Source organism: Ischnura elegans, chromosome 1, assembly GCF_921293095.1.
Source record: "Ischnura elegans chromosome 1, ioIscEleg1.1, whole genome shotgun sequence".
Lineage (NCBI taxonomy): Eukaryota > Metazoa > Arthropoda > Insecta > Odonata > Coenagrionidae > Ischnura > Ischnura elegans.
This window is the reverse complement of record NC_060246.1, coordinates 126,671,429-126,687,556: the sequence shown is the minus strand read 5'-3', so window position 1 is coordinate 126,687,556 and position 16,128 is coordinate 126,671,429. Positions and strand designations below refer to the sequence as shown.

The window sequence follows — 16,128 nt, the reverse complement described above, 5'->3', positions numbered from 1 at the left end:
TCATATATATATTTGAATGTTCATTTTGTTATGGTTTAATTATTTTTGTGTTTTGAATTTAATTCAAATACTTCGTCTAACAATTCAGGAGATGAGTCAGGAAGTTATAAGTAACACAGCAATGGCAAACACAAAAAATGACTCTGAACTAAAGTGCAAATAGAAGCCGAAATTTTCAATTTCAATGTTTTATAATAGGTTGTGAAATTTTCTTATAAAGGCTAATAATATCCGTGGTCATGAAGGCAATCATGATAAATAATTATTTTCTCACTGACGTATCTTTCTCTTCAATATGAAACATAGTTAGATAATCCTTCCGCGAATAGATCAACTAATCATTTGAAACCATTCAAACTGCTTATCACAGTAGCATGAACAGAAAAATCACAAAGCACTACATGTACATAATTATATACTTAATTATGAAGCAATAAGTACTTACACTTGAACACAATATGTAAAATCCATTAAAGTTTTCTCCCTTATCAGTTTCTGTATTGCACAAACTTTTGAATTTTGATTCACCGGGAGTAACCATTTTTACATTTTTTTAAATACAGAATGGTCTTGCGAGATTAATTTGTAAAATAACAAGTTTTCCATTACAAACGAACATTGGCAAACATAACACCGTTCTAGATACAAAAAGATTGACAACAGAAATTTTAAACAGAAATAGTAAACAGTTTAATGTGTTATAAAAACAACTCCTTCGTGAGATTTTAATATTTTCCTCAAATCGAATACTAGCGGACGAAAAAGAAAATTAATACGTACTTCGCTGTCTCAACATACCAGTTCTATAGACTATTGACTCGCGCATTTTAGTGAAAGAGCACACTGCTCATCCCCAAGGTTTCATTGAGGTCAACCTAAAAATATAATTTGGAATACAAATTATTTCCAATTTTGTTGGAAAATGGATCATTTCGGAATGACTTCTTTGAATATTGTAAAAGGTATTCTCGTTCTTGGTATTGCATTTTTTATCAAATGCATGGGTATTGACTTATTTTATTCAAAGAAACAATGAACAGAGCAACGGACAACATCTACTAGTTAAACCTACAAATACGACTAACACGCGAACAACACCAATCTTTGAGTGCTTGGATTTCATTGAATAGCATCACTGCTAACAAAATAATTTGACATGATTTTCCTGTCCAATTTGGCCCTGGACGGAAAAACTATTCAAACTAAGAAATAACTAACCACCATTTTGATGCCCTTTAACAACGAGGGAAAATTTTGTCATTTATCTTGAAAAATAGCCTCACGGATATATCATTGCTTGTCGTAAAATCTTTACGTAGGGCAACAGTAGAAACTAATAGTCAATTTAAAGGAGGATTCTCATGAAAAAATTATATTCTCTTATCCGAGTGATTTTTTTTTCAAGATTCAATGTGCTGCATTGGCCATTATTAACAGTTAAATTTATATTTTAATTCCGACGCCAGAACTTTGGCATGCGGTGGATCTTCAAATACAATAGCAGGAAGAAGAAAGATTCAAAGATTAAGAAACAACAATCACTAGTTCAATCTTACCACGCTTTCAATAGCATGTTTTATTCGGATATTCGGCTTATAGAGAGGGATATAGCGTCCTAATTTCTACTTATTTTATACTTTTAGGAACACTGATGTGACAAATATACGCATTCTTCCCAAAACTCATACGCACAAAACACGAGCAGACTTGCACTGGGTGTCATTATGAGGGTAATATAAACATTTCAAAGTTGGCAATGACTGCATCCTTCAGATAACTGTACTGTACCCTCAATATATTACTTCCTTCCAGGTTAAAATATGGGGTAAACAGCGAACTAACCCATTCTTTACCAACATTTTCATTCTAGCCTCTCCTCATGCTACTTTTAAAGATGGAGTATTACCGTCATTCTGGTGTATAATTGGTCTCACTTAAGCCAACACGAGCTACACATGATGTATTGCATAAAATGAAAAAATTACCTTTAGCCATTTTCAAAGTACACATCTACTCCTTTAATTCGGATGAGAAAACTTCAATCCCATTTCTTCCATCGTCTCCTTAAAATATTTATTAAAAACATTCTGATGAGGGATTGAGGAGGAAGTTGCTACGTTACGTTTACACACTACATACTTCTGATATAGAAGGTTAATATACAGGTAGTACAATTTTTATATATATAATGATACCTATAAATATTCAACTTTTAATATTAACACTGACACTCACACGCTCTTTCACACGCTTGCGCACGCCAACAAAAGATTAGATTCATCCTAATCTTAGACGTAAAAGAATTTACCGTCCCAAAATGCCATTTATAAATGTGAGCATTTTCTGGGACAAGCCATATTGAAATGTTATTCACCCAAAACATTCAAATGAATCCATGTACACATCACATCAATCTCCCAATTTCTTGCGCACGGAAGGGCTTTAATCTTGATTTCTTTCATTGACTAAATATTTTCATGGATTCACAAAGTGGTAATTAAAAAACTCTTACCTCCTTACAAGAATAGGAAATGAGCATAATAGGCTTGCCTCTTTGCTTCGTTTTAGTCCCTCGGATCCCACAGTGAATGTGTCACAATGTAAACCAGAATCTCGCGTGACTGGAGCGTGACTGCCGCAGGATGCAGAAAAGGCAATGCGGTTTCACACTTTGCATTCAACCTTTTCCGTCTTAGTTTCTGATCTGACAATGAGTGGTGTTTAAAAACTCATTTCTTATGCCTTTGCATTACACTTGACCAAAAGCCAACCGTGACGGTTGGTCTTAACACTTGAGATCACTGAAGAGGGGAAAAACGTCTTTGCTTATGCCAGAAAACACATACTACAAATTCTCTTTCTTTTGTACAACTGCAATATGCATGCAGAAAATGGTAAATTTCTACCGATGTTTTTCTGAATTCAGGGAAAGGCATATTTTTGCCTCTCGTAACGGCCGAGAACCAAAGAAGACAAATCCGCTGAACCGAGAACAACAAATATTAAAACATTCATAAACATGAAAAAAAAAACATCAGCGCAATGCGTAATTCACAATCGTCATATTTACTCAGATTCAGCCGTGATGAATAAAATTCGATCAATCGAAAATAAAGCAAGATAACATACAAATTCCACAAACAAGTCTTCAAATAAAAACATAAAAACAACCGGTACGTCCATCGTTTCGAGATCATACTCAGCGGATGAGCCTCATCGTTTAATACCTAATTATGATACACCGCAGATTCGCGAGTGGTAAACCATTCGCTGTTAAGCGTCCTACCACTTGCTCCCTCAGCCACATTCGACAGCTGCGCAGTCAACGCAACAGGAAGTGCAGAAGGATCCGATTTATATCAGGTTACACCTCAAGAGGTATGAGTTTTTTCGTTCGGTCCGTTCTAATCTCCAGGAGCTGGGCAATTACGAAATGATGCGCAACACAGCAAAAGCCACCTCGAGTCTGCTGCCCGAAAGGGTCACCTACCCTCACCCGCTCGTCACACGATTTCTTCAATCTTGCAAGGGGCTTCCTCGGAAGGTACTGGGACTGCAGCATTTAGATGGCCATTCTTCTCCGCAGAGGAGTAGTCTGTTTCCTACATGAGCGCGCGATCTTGAGCCTTGCCCACCCGAAGGAAAGGGGACACTTCCGGAGCGAGAACTCGGTCCTCCCGTCCAGACCGCCGCTTACGAGGGGATCCCGTAGTGGTGGTGCAGCAGAAGGTGACCTCCTCCGCCTCCCTCGCCTCCCCCTCCGCCCCCGGAGAACGCCGAAGGTCACTGCTTCCCGTTGGAGGCGACCACCACCACGTGGTTCGGCGCCGACTGCAGCGGTGGCGGCGGGGGCGGTGGAGGCGGCGGGGGCGGCGCCGTCGGCCCCCCGCCCTCCTGCGGATGGTGGTGGTGGTGGTGATGGTGGTGGTGCGGGGGGTGTGGCGGGGGGTGCTGGTGCGGCCCGTGATGGTTGGGGTGGGCGTGTAGGGGTGGGGGCGGGGGGACGTGGTGCCCCTGGTGGCCAGGGTGCCCTCCGTGGGCTGAGTGCGAGTGGGCGGAGGGGTGGTGGCCGTTGCTGCCCCCGCTGCTGCCCCCGCTGCCGCCCCCGCTGCCGCCTCCGCCCCCGCTTTGCTGGCTCTGCTGTTGGGCCTGCTGGGCCGCCTGCCGCTGGCTGTTCTTCTTGTTCTTCATCCGCCGGTTCTGGAACCATATCTTCACCTGCCTCTCGGTCAGGTTGAGGTTCCTCGCCAGCTCCCACCGCTTCTGCTTGGACACGTACGCGTTAAACAGGAACTCCTTCTCGAGCTCGAGCGTCTGGAACTTGGAGTACGGCTTGCGCTTCTTGCGAACCGTCACGTTGCCCGTCCACTCGAGGGGGTTGAGGCTGCCGCCTCCACCGCTCACGAGGCTGCCGCCGCCGCTGACGAGGCTGCCCCCGCTGCCGCCTCCGCCACCGCTGCCACCGCCACCGCCGCTCCCACCGCCGCCTCCGCAACCGACCACGCCCCCGGGTCCCCCGAGGCCGCCTCCTGTGAAGTAGGACGTGGAACCCCACATCACTGACACCCATTAGATGGTTGACGCTGTTCTGTATACCATTTCATTTTGGTTTTGGGTCAAATAAATGATATTTTGATGTGAAATACTCGTGATTTTTGTAGTTAAAGAATTTACTAATATCTTGTGTGCACAAGCATTACACAAATGTCATGGATTTTATTTCACTTTTTTACTAAAATAAAAATGTCTGATCAGATATTTTTTAATCTTATAAAAAATCCTGAACAAATTTTATGCAAATCGTCTAAAATCATCAGACTTTCGTTATCATTATTATTATTTTGACAATAGCAGCTTCAAATTTTTTTTTAGCTATTACTGCAAATGCTTTCAAGGCAAGAATTATCAATAAATAGCTTATCATCATTAGTTACTTTACTCAAAATGTTTAATAACGAAAATGCTGGTAAAATCAAGAACTACCTTATTATTTCGTTTGTTTACAAACCACACAAAATCAGTTAGAACAATCGAAAAACATGCATTTGTGGAAGCAACCAATTTAAGTGTTAGTGTGTTCCGTGATTACAAATGATAGTCAGTGTATATTAAATCCATTTTTTCCGTTAAGTATTTCTCGATGATAAATTATAATTTTCTGCTTATTTACCAAAGACCTACAGCAAATAGTAGAAATCTTGTAAACATTATTTAATATTTGAGAATAAATACTTCTCAAAACCAACAGTACCCAATTTCAAGTTTAACATCATGTTTGGGTTGGTAAACAATGCATTAAAAAATCATTCTTTAACGATCGTAAAAAGAATCCATATAACGTATATTTTTAGAAAAAAGGTGTCAAAATAAACGGATGAAGCCCAAAGACATGTTTAGCGAATTTTTATTTTGGTAAATCTCCGAAGAATGTTCATCGATATAATAAATCTTCAGACAAATGATTAAACACACTGAGAACACTTGAACGGAGATCACCTTTGGCAATCAGATATTATGAAATGGAAAAATTTACAAATAGCTTCACGCAGTTAAAATATATGGTATCACAGCTATTAACAAGAATATAGTAGCGTGCATTTGGTTAGAGATGGAACCTTATCTATCCATCGGCGCTCTTTTCGGCGGAATTAATTGCATGTTGCAATAAACCCACCGAAGACGATAGTTTCTGTAAGATATAGACACTGTGGAAAACGATTAATATCGCATTGAGTGCGCCTTTCGCTCCTAGTGTATCCAATATCGCTCTGTAGAAAAATATGCTGACTCAGCTCTCTATCAGGCTCTACCGGAAGAACTAGAGGCAGGCGGTTAGCTTATTCTTTCTTAAATACGAGCACAGGAGAAAACGATAGTAGCACGCTCAAGATCCTCGTGATTTACACGCTGGCATTTCGATTATTCCCGATCAACATAACATGACAATAGGTGATTTAGATACAGCGCGACTTAATAGTGAAAAAATAATATTCGTCACTCGTAACAGTTTTAAGTTTTTTTCAGTTAAATAGATGACGACTGAGCTATAGTGCTAAAATTTGTTACTCATAAAACTAAAAAATAAAACGCTACATAGGATAGATAGGAAACGATTTCTGATTTAGTTATCATATGAGCCATTGATTGATAAATAATTTTTGTGGTATATACTCTGTCATTATTTATGAATTATTTGCTAAAACAGACTAGTGCCTTTTGCTGAATAAAGCTTTAGATGAGAGATGTTTTAATTCATATTTATGAAAGGGACTGTTCTGTGAGGAACAAGGAAAAATAGTTGCGATGAAATCGAGTAAAATGTTTTTGTTTGTCTGATCGAAGAAATAAGCTAACAACTATACATTGTGAAGGTTTTAATTTTTTTTAAATACTTGTTACTAGTAGAGTGAGGAGAAAGTTAGCTAATAGTCCGAGGTTATGATTAGTTAGGCTGATTACACACAGTTATGGCCAAAGTGATCAATTTGTGACGGAAATTTGATTGCAAAGGACGTTTATGGGAAGGTTCTTCTCTAAGTAGGCTATTATGCTTGGCCTGCAGCTCACATTATCTCTGAGTAAGAAGTGCAATGAAGCAACCCTCAAATGACCAGTTTCAATCAATGCGATTATATGAACACGTTCAGAGCATTCCATGTTTAGGAAACACAAAGGAAGGATCAAAGGCATTTGTAATAATACGTACTAGGTTCGATATGAAAGCCAGCATCCATCCCATGTCCTTTAGTCGTGTAGTTGCAATGTCCACAACTGCACTGATGTCGTCTTTTTATATGTTGTAAATGCAATACTGGCCTATTTTTTGCAATCTTGTAATTGATATCAATTACTTCGATCAGAGAAAGGAAAATAGTTTCAATCAATTTCGAATCTCTGAGAAAACATCTACAGATTGTTAAAGAATACACATGATTACATTCGTGCATGAATCACCTGTACAGTGGCTTCAGTTATCATAAAAATTTATATTCATAATTTTCAAATGGTTCACGGAAATATGTATAAGTAAGTAATATTCGATCTTACTAGCAGTTATTGAGCGAATGAAAATGAATTAAACCTTCTTCTCTGAAAACTGTAGGCTTTACTCCCATTTTAAGGGTATCAATTAAATAAGATTGAGTTGGCAAGATTTAAATAGACACGATGTATTAATTTGATAGCCTTTCCAACAAGCAGATTTTGAACATGATCTTTTCACCCGAAGCTGGGGATTAAAACGTCTAGTTTCAAACTGAATACACCGCGCTGAACCAATTCATTAAAACCCAATAATTAACACCGAATTCAAGTAAGAGTACGATGGGAACAAAACTCTAGCAATGTAGGCGGGATAGTGGCAAATTAAACAGACATTTCTTAAAACTCAAGCAATTAATGAAGCACGTTAAGTGATTTCGTCTCAACAAACTATCTTCATAAATAACTCATTTTACCACCCCATCACCAATTACAAAGATTTGAGCATTTTTTTGATATTCTGAAAAAAATTAAAGACCTTTTCTGGAAATACGGTAATCATTTTCTATATTTCTTCAAAAATGCATATACCATGCCATTTAATTTTTTTATAATCAATTAGTAATTCAATCATGTGTTAAGTTATTCGTATTTTTACCATGGAGGGCAGGAACTACAAGGACATCTATTAGTGCGGTTACAAGAAAAAGATGAATTTTTTTTAGATATTATGCAACGTGACGTGAGATTAGTAAACTCGGTCATGACAGAATCTAAGGGAGTAACTTCAGCATCAACCACAACCCCATGCTATGATATGAAACATTATATGAACACCAATACTCAAAACATACAACTATTTACCATTTCCGTGGCATTAACTGGAATTTGAAACGAATATTAAGTCATATGATGCTTAGAAATGGGAGAAGCATCATACATTTGAAGTTTTTTTATGCGTAGGAAGAAGAAGAGATGGAAAATAGGAAAGTGAGCTGCCGTCCACTAGCTTACTCTTACTGTAAGCCATCAAGAGGACCATGGCTCAACGACTCATTGGACGGACGGAGTGCGTTACATACTTGAAGTAGCCACCACACAGCACCCAAATGTGGCTCAGACTTCCCCAGAGAAAAACACAGCTACCCCGGGTTTGACCCCGGACTCATACGGACAAGAAGCTGACGCTCTAACAAACCTGACAGCCACATTCCCAAAGCCCATGCATTGCTCTGTACCCACCGTATAAATTGACTATGCGAGTTTACCACTGAATGAATACTATCTCTTGCCGAAGCTTTTAATCAGGAATCAATACATAATTCGCTTTTTTACGCAGTTTTTTAGTCATTTTGCTGTAGTTATTTAGCAACTTACGTTAGGACGCAGTGTATAGCAGGTTAAATGGTATTGATGCACGAAAGGAAAAGATTGAACCATTCTGTTTATTTAATTATGATCTGGGACCGGGCATATCCCATCAAATCTCATTTTAATTTTTCGTCGTTTTAGATAACGTTAATAGACTTACGAAACCATCGGGGCTAAAAAAACAGCTCTCAATTTATTTAAATAATTTTTCTGTACACAAAACTTCTAATGGAAGATATTCATTCCGTTTTTGAACGATTCCACTATTGCTATTAAAGTTTAATTTAGTATTTCCATACCCTATTTTCGCTTCCACCGATAGTCAACGAGTCGGATGACGAAAGATTTTTCTTGAAATTTGGAAGGAAATCTTAATTATTAAGAAAAAATCGTTTCTGAGTATTTCCAAAGCACCCTAATTCCACTTCCACCAATAGTTAGCGAGTCCTATGCCGAAATATATTTCCTTGAAATTCGGGAGGAAAGCGAGGGAGTCTTAGAAGGAAAGGGAAAGAAAGATTGCGATCACTCCAAGTCGAAGCAACAAACAAACATTCCTATTTTTTTTCGCCCAGCCGATCAAGATTGGGATCACGAGAAGGAAACATATTCGCGGCGCTATCTGACGACGGACGGGGGAAGCGGCGCTGATAGAGGTCTCTGGCGTCGCGCGCGGAGGATGTTACGCAGGCAAAGAGTTGAGTTTAGAAATAGGGAAGCGGGGCGAGAGGGAGGGATGGAGGAGGAGGAGGGGGTGGGCGTGTAGGGGAGGGAGGGTTGGAGGGGAAAGCTTCAGAGACGAGAGGGGAAGAGGATGACGCGCTTACTTTTGACCGAGTTGATGGCTTAGAGGATGGTGACACAGATGAAGGAGGAAGAAAGCATAGCGAAGGACCGGAAAAACCAGCCGACGGCATTTCCAGCTGTTGGTTGCGACTTTGTATTTTTCCGTGCGAGGAGGCGCGCGGTGTGGGTGGGAAATAAATGGTGTGAGGGAGGTGGGCGCGTGCTAAAATCGAAGCAAAAGGCAGAAAGCGGGGAAGGAGGGAGTGGGAGGAATGAGAAAAAGTCAAAGATAAGGAAGGAGGAGAGCAAGGGGTGGGAAAGGAATACGGAGAGAAAGATATTGCGGCTTGGAGGGAGGAGGAATAATGCCTCGCGCCGCCTCCACGGAGAGTGTCCGAGGTTTCCCGAGCTGCAGATGTTGGCAACGTTTTAATGGACCCACTCTGGTCGCTAGCCGGTATAAGTGCGGCCAGAGTTTGTGCTACAAAGTATGAATTCTTATGTCCCTCGCGTGACTCGAGGCCTTTCCACCTCCTCGTTCGACCGTATCACCTTGAATAATGCAGGGAAGTAGTCGACGTGGCCGAAGGAGTTGAGGAGAAGCCGGGTTTAGCTTAGGGACTGTGGTGAGTGTCGAGGTTGGAGGGAGGAATTGGAGGACACATATTTGCAAGAGAGAGGGGGGCGGCGGAATATTGGGGATGGGGGAGGTGCGAATAGGAGAGCGTGGAAGCGGCCGATAAGGCGCCCGATCGAGCTTATTGCTTGCTGGTCGAATTGGCAAATGTATGCTTTACATGCATACCTGGCCTCACACCACGCGAGGCAGAATTTTGGGGGAATGACTTTTGCCGATAACTCAAAACCTTGACAGCCGCATGCTGTTTTACTCCATAGCTAAATAAGAAAAAACCTTTAAAAATAAGAAATAAAAGAAAGAAACCTTTAACAATAGCTAAATAATAAAAAAAATTTATTAGACTCCGTGACGCCATTAAACGCAGACCAAGCCTAAAGAACTTATGCAATAGTAGGTACGATAAGATTACTGCGGCGCTATTTTTACTTTCGATGATTGATGGATAATACCACATAATTGCGATGATTCGCCCATGCTCTTAAAAGTGGTGAGAAATATGACGATGACAGAACCTGATAGTGGAAAATAGTTTGCAAAATAACGACAGCATATGTGCATGACCATTTCCGACTGAATCAGAAATAATTTGTTAAGAGGAAGCATACTATAAGTGAATCGTATAATAGTGATGGTTGAATGATAATTAATGGAAAAATATTGAAATAATATACGGAAAAAATTACCAGAGTATCAGATCTAAATCAAGTTCATTAGTCTAACTACAACCAAACCAACCCTGCCAAGAAAATATCATAAAATAAAATATATATCCTCTCAAAACTCCAAAAGTCGAAATTCAATGTTTTTGCAAGATAATTGTCCAATATAAAATTGGCTAGTTACAGTTGAAATCATTATAGTCTGGGTCAGTGGCGGATCTCCGCTACTGGTCTGGGTTAGCATTGATGTGCGGAAGAATTTTCCTCCATCATCATGAGTAAATAACATTTTTCATTTTCACAGTATTTGATAAAATATTTAGTGGGTGCAGAAGAAATGAGCTGCCGAGCTGTATCTAAGTTTTGCATTTTCACTATGGCTGCCTTCCTGAGGCCATACCCTAATTTATGGAAATATTCTCCTTTCAAAGTATTATGATGTAGTCACGACAGGAGCCAAATCGCACTGACGTTACTTATTGAAACTAAAATACGATTATCACGTACATAACTCTGCTACTTTTTTGAACATATCTCCAACATTCTTGGAGATAACCTCGTCCTTGATCGTATTGAGGAGGGAAAATTTCTCATAGAAAGAAGAAAGAGAAGAAAAATTCCATGAGCAGAATATTCATCGCCATACGGCCGACTCTAATTGATGGTCGGATGCCAACGTAACTCCCACTCAGACCTTGAGTTCTCTTTGTCCTGTCAGACGAGCATTACGTCCTATTTCATCTTTTTGTTCATGATGTGAACTTGTTTCGAGCCATGAACACCATTTTAAATTCGTAAAGCGAGATCGTATCTCCAAATATATGCCACAGAAAATGATTCCCGAAGTAACACTGCGATACTCGTCTTCAACGTTTTTGATGCAGAAAGGCCGGTCTAGCATTTTTAGAATTGATGGAAGAACCGAACTACGTCGATACGTGACTTACCCAGACTCTTGTAATAAGCATTGCTCATCATGAAACTTTGCGGACTATTATAAACTATTTAAATACCATTCCAGTTGCTCGATTTTAAAATGAATCTTTTGAATGAATGGCGAATTGAATTATTGCCAACACTAAGAGGGATATTAATTAAATATCATAATATATCTATCATTGTGAAATAATGGATATTAGCGTTAATTAAACTGATATACAGGTCTCTATCGTAATTATTTTTAGCGAGGACAATGATCTTGAAGAAAAGAGATAATTGCAGGTACGCTTAGAAATATATTTTTATCCCATGTTCAACTTATAATGAATGTAGCGGAGAAAGTATAATGGAAATTCTAATCCCTTTGAGGATTTAACAATTTAATTTTTGATCTGTTTGAGAGTTTCCATTCGAGTTCTCCTCCTTCCGCTATCTCTAGCTGATAGATTATGTTGTTGAGCCTCTGTTCACATCTAATCTCTACATTTCACCGTAGGCAGAACATACCATTTCCATAGCCAACACTGTTAGATAAGAAGTTCCTTGTCATCCTCGGTTTTCACCATAGCTTTTCCTGCCAAATCATTACGAATGAATGTTTTGGTACTTGCATGATGGGCTCTATGTTATTAGCACTGATAATGATCTATGTCAATGGACTCCTCACCACTCCAGCTCGCGCATGATTCGCGAGCCAAGTGAAAAAAAGGGGAGTATCGTAATGAATGAGCAGAGGCACCAGCGCGCTGCTGTCGCACACAAAACACGCTCCAGGCAAACTAACACTTCTGCCCACTCCCCTTCCTCCCGTCTGGCCCGCTCGCACGCCTCCCTTAGTTCGTTCGCCCCGCCACCACCGACGAGTGTCGCCAGTGACAAGGCCCATCTCGACTCCCAATGTGGCCCAAAATTTACGCGTAGCTGAGGGAAACGGGGCTCGCACAGATTCTACCACTCGTACGACAAATTCAAGCTGCATCGGCGGAGGCCACCCCACATACACGTCATCTGCCACCCCACCCTCCAGTCCTTCGTCATCGCCCTCCCAAGCGGACCGAAAGCGGCCCAGTGGCAATAACCTCCACGAAAACTTCGCTCGTCGCCGCTGAGACCGCTCGGCATGCCTGCTGGGCGGACGATGGGCTATCGCTGGGTGGGGAGTTGCCTCGTTCCCTCCCGTATCATCGCTGGGCTGGCGAGGTCTTCCGCCTTCCCCTCGGAGCACTCGCCCTCGTCGCCGCGGGATATGCCGCCGTTCGCCTCAGTCCAAACGCCGCCTGCCTCTCTTCTCTCATTTCTCGGAGGAACATATCACTCGCGCCCGAGCGTGCGCTAAAAAACGGCCGCGCCGCGTGCTCGCAAACACTGTCTCTCGTTACGTGTACACTCGTGTCGGAAGATATTACGAGAGGTAGGTATGAAGGACATTTTTCTTATCTCATCCCATGACACCGGTGACTGGGATGACGGAGCGTGGGTCACGTAAAACATGACTGCTTCGCCTGCGCTAAAAAATAAGTCCAGCGAATGAATTCGCTTATCTGAAATAAGGTAAAATTTGCAAATTTACCTTTTCGAGAGCCGTTTCTTCAGAGTGATTTGTCTGCTGAGAGAGGACGGACCAATTGTATGCAACGCTGAGTCTCTAAAGTCAAAAGGAGGCAGGGAAAAATGTTCAATACGTAAGAAATATTATATGGCTTCCTTTTGAAATTACCATTCGCTCTTTTACGCTAGGTAAATAAGGTGTCTACATTAAAATAATTAAGTATTTTAGAATAAATTACAAGATAGCTGTATGAAAATTTCTGACGCAAGTAACTTATACTCCTGCATGAATCCAAATTGACTCTTGCTAGTCATCCTAACGAAAGTATTCGTTGTTATGTATATTAAGACATTGTTTCACTCAAGAACTACGTATATTTGCTGGTCGATTTATGAATACATTTACGTGTCTCACTGTAACCAACATGAGGACATTATTGCACTGCTTTACTGAAGAGATTACTCTATAAAAAAAACGAAAATATCTATCAAGTTATTGGCAAAAATATCGTGCTATAACCTCATACATAGTGCATATTTCTTCAGAGGCATCTCGTCTGTAAGCAGGAGAAATGATTTCCGTTTATCAATAGTAACAACTCCACTGCAGGCAGATGATCCCCTATCCTTTCGCTCACCAGATCCTCACCCCCTCACTTGGACGCAAATATTCCACCGACCCCACCCTCGCCACCCATTTCATTCCCTTCCCTGGGGGGTGGCCCTTCTTCAGTGTCATCCTCAGGACTCCCATCCCTCGTTTTATCAGTCTCCGTCCGTCCACTCTCCACCCTCTTCCTTTGGCTCTTACAACCACCCACAGCTCGCTCAGTTAGGTACTCCCGAACGGACCGCGTTCACACCGGATCGATACACTCCCGTTTTTTGAGGAATGCACGAAGTCGAGGCCGCTTATTATCCCCCTCTCGCTTCGTCTTAGTCTCCAGTGATCCCAAGAGAGACTCGCCCTAAGGAGCAGCCACCCCCAGAGAGAGTGTAAGAACGGCCGAGAGAAGGAATCTCCGTCCCTCCTCCCCACAACTCCCTCCTCGCCATTCCCCTTTTTGTCATTCAGCGACGGTAGGTTGCGCGCTGGAACTGGTTTTCGACGCCAATTGCCGATCATTTTCGCGGGAATCCTACAGATATTGGACTCTCAGGAGTATTTCCAGCGGCCATTCAAAATAGTATACTGACCTGTCGTCCTCCTTTTTTCTACTCTCCTTCATCGCATATCCCATCGAATCGCGTGGGAGAGTCCCTCCGACGGTGTGACTATAGAGTTTTTTCCTCGGGAATTTCTCCTCTCGCCCCATACATTTCAATACGGATGGATGAAATTTGTATGTTAAAAATGTTCATGCGAACTGTTGCGTGTGAACGCAAAACTTGATCTGCTGAAACTTCCTTCCGCAGGTATGTATCGGTGCAGTGGCGCCGATTCCATGGGGCCTGAGGGGGCCCGAGCCCCCTCAAAGTTTCGTTAGGGGGGGCGGAGCCCCTCAATAATTCAAGATAATAATTAAGTTATATTATGCTTGGTGAAATTACAAAAATATATTGGTATTTTTTATTTCCCATGCTTGATGATAGTTACCTTTTAAAATACATTCAACAATGTGCTAAAACAAATAATTATAAGACAGTAAGCAGGTTAACTGAAAACAAGTGGTGTGAATTATGATAGTGTTACGGTGCTGCGACACACTTTGAATATAAACTCATCCCGGGGCAAGACCCCCGATATGGGCCCCCAATATTTTTTATAGGTCGGCGCCCCTGTATCGGTGCCACGGTGAATTAATAAATTAATAAATATATAGTAAACATATCTATCAGAAATACCTATCTATCCGGCAAATTCGATAATTTTAGGGATAGCTTTATTATTTGATACCAATTCCTGCATAGCAAAATAGACAGCAAAATACGCCATTAGCGCATTGTGGAAGGTAGCGTTTATTAGGGATATTAGTACATTTCAAAATCAAATAATTTATAAAACTGTATTTTAAGTAGTTAAATAAAACCTCAATGCCATTGCATAGATATCTAACGATTCTATCAAGTCTTCCGAGTGTGGCAGAATCTAAAATATTCCTAACGTGATACATGTTATAAGAATTATTTGGGACTCTAAACCCAAAGGAAAATTTTAAAAGGATAGACGGAGAACATATAAATTTGAGTTCATGAATAATTCCATATTTCGAATTAAGGTTATCAAAATTAAAGATTTTAATGTGAAAATAATATGATAAAAATATTCCAAAATATGAAAGGTGCTAACCCTTCCTCTTTTCAACATTGTCAACCAGATTGAAAAGTCTCCCAGGAAAGAAAACTCCCTGGTTCCCTCATCCCCAAACCGCTCTCCCCTCCATCCTCCCTCCCTTCCCTCTCTACCTTTTCATTGGGACCTTGGAGATCAAGGGATGCGCCCCACGACGCAGAAATGACACCCGAGATGAACGCTCAAACTACAGGCCCTCGGAATGTCCTTATCTCCCTCACTCGCCTATCTCGCCACCCCCTCTCTCCCTTCTTCCTTCGTCTTCTCCTTCTTCTCCGAAGCGTCCTCAACGTTCTCATCCTGTCCATTGCCCGGTCGAGCAGTAGCCTGAACGGCTATGGGGGGAGGAGGGGTGGATGAAAGAAGGGAGCAATCGCCTCACATTCCCCCTCCGGCCCCACATCATCCCGGCAACGAGAGAACGGCTTGCGAGGAGCGAATATGGTCCCGAGGGGTCCCCGTTGCATGCTTTGCGGTCCCCGGGTCTGCTTAAAGGCGGACACGGGAAGAGACTTTCGGGCCGAGTTCGGTCGCCCACCACAGGTTAGGAAGAAGGGGTCCTGGGAGGAACGGAGGGGCAGGATGCACAGGGAAGAAGAGGTACCAATTCTCGTCGAAAGAGGTCGTCCCATGACGGGCAAGACCCGAAAGATCCCCCCTTCCCCCTCCCCACATTCTCACCCCACTGCTGCGACATGTCCTCTATCCCCAACCCTCCTTTGCACCACCATTCTTCCCCCCCCCCTCTCCATAGTGGTGGTGCAGGGCTGACTGCGCTACACTGTCCCCATTTCGCATCTCCACGCCCCCTCCTAACATCGCATGGCTTGCAAAACACTCGCCCGCCGCGTTCCTCGTTGTCAGCTGAGAAGAAGACCCGAGGCCTGGCGATGCAATTCCTTCCCAACGCC

The 16,128-nt window shown here is 41.8% G+C and overlaps 1 protein-coding gene across 1 annotated transcript in view; it reads right to left on the bottom strand.

The window, feature by feature from the left end:
* Positions 1 to 3,692: 3,692 nt before the first annotated feature.
* The window catches only part of LOC124169500 (loricrin-like), a 45,294-nt gene continuing 32,858 nt past the window's right edge, over positions 3,693 to 16,128 (bottom strand). Inside the window, exons 2-3 of the mRNA XM_046548136.1 lie at positions 6,707 to 6,850; positions 3,693 to 4,559 (exon numbers count right to left, since the gene is read on the bottom strand). Of these exons, the coding sequence (XP_046404092.1) occupies positions 3,784 to 4,559; positions 6,707 to 6,850 (920 nt within the window). The 3' untranslated portion in view covers positions 3,693 to 3,783. The remainder of the gene's footprint in view (positions 4,560 to 6,706; positions 6,851 to 16,128) is intronic.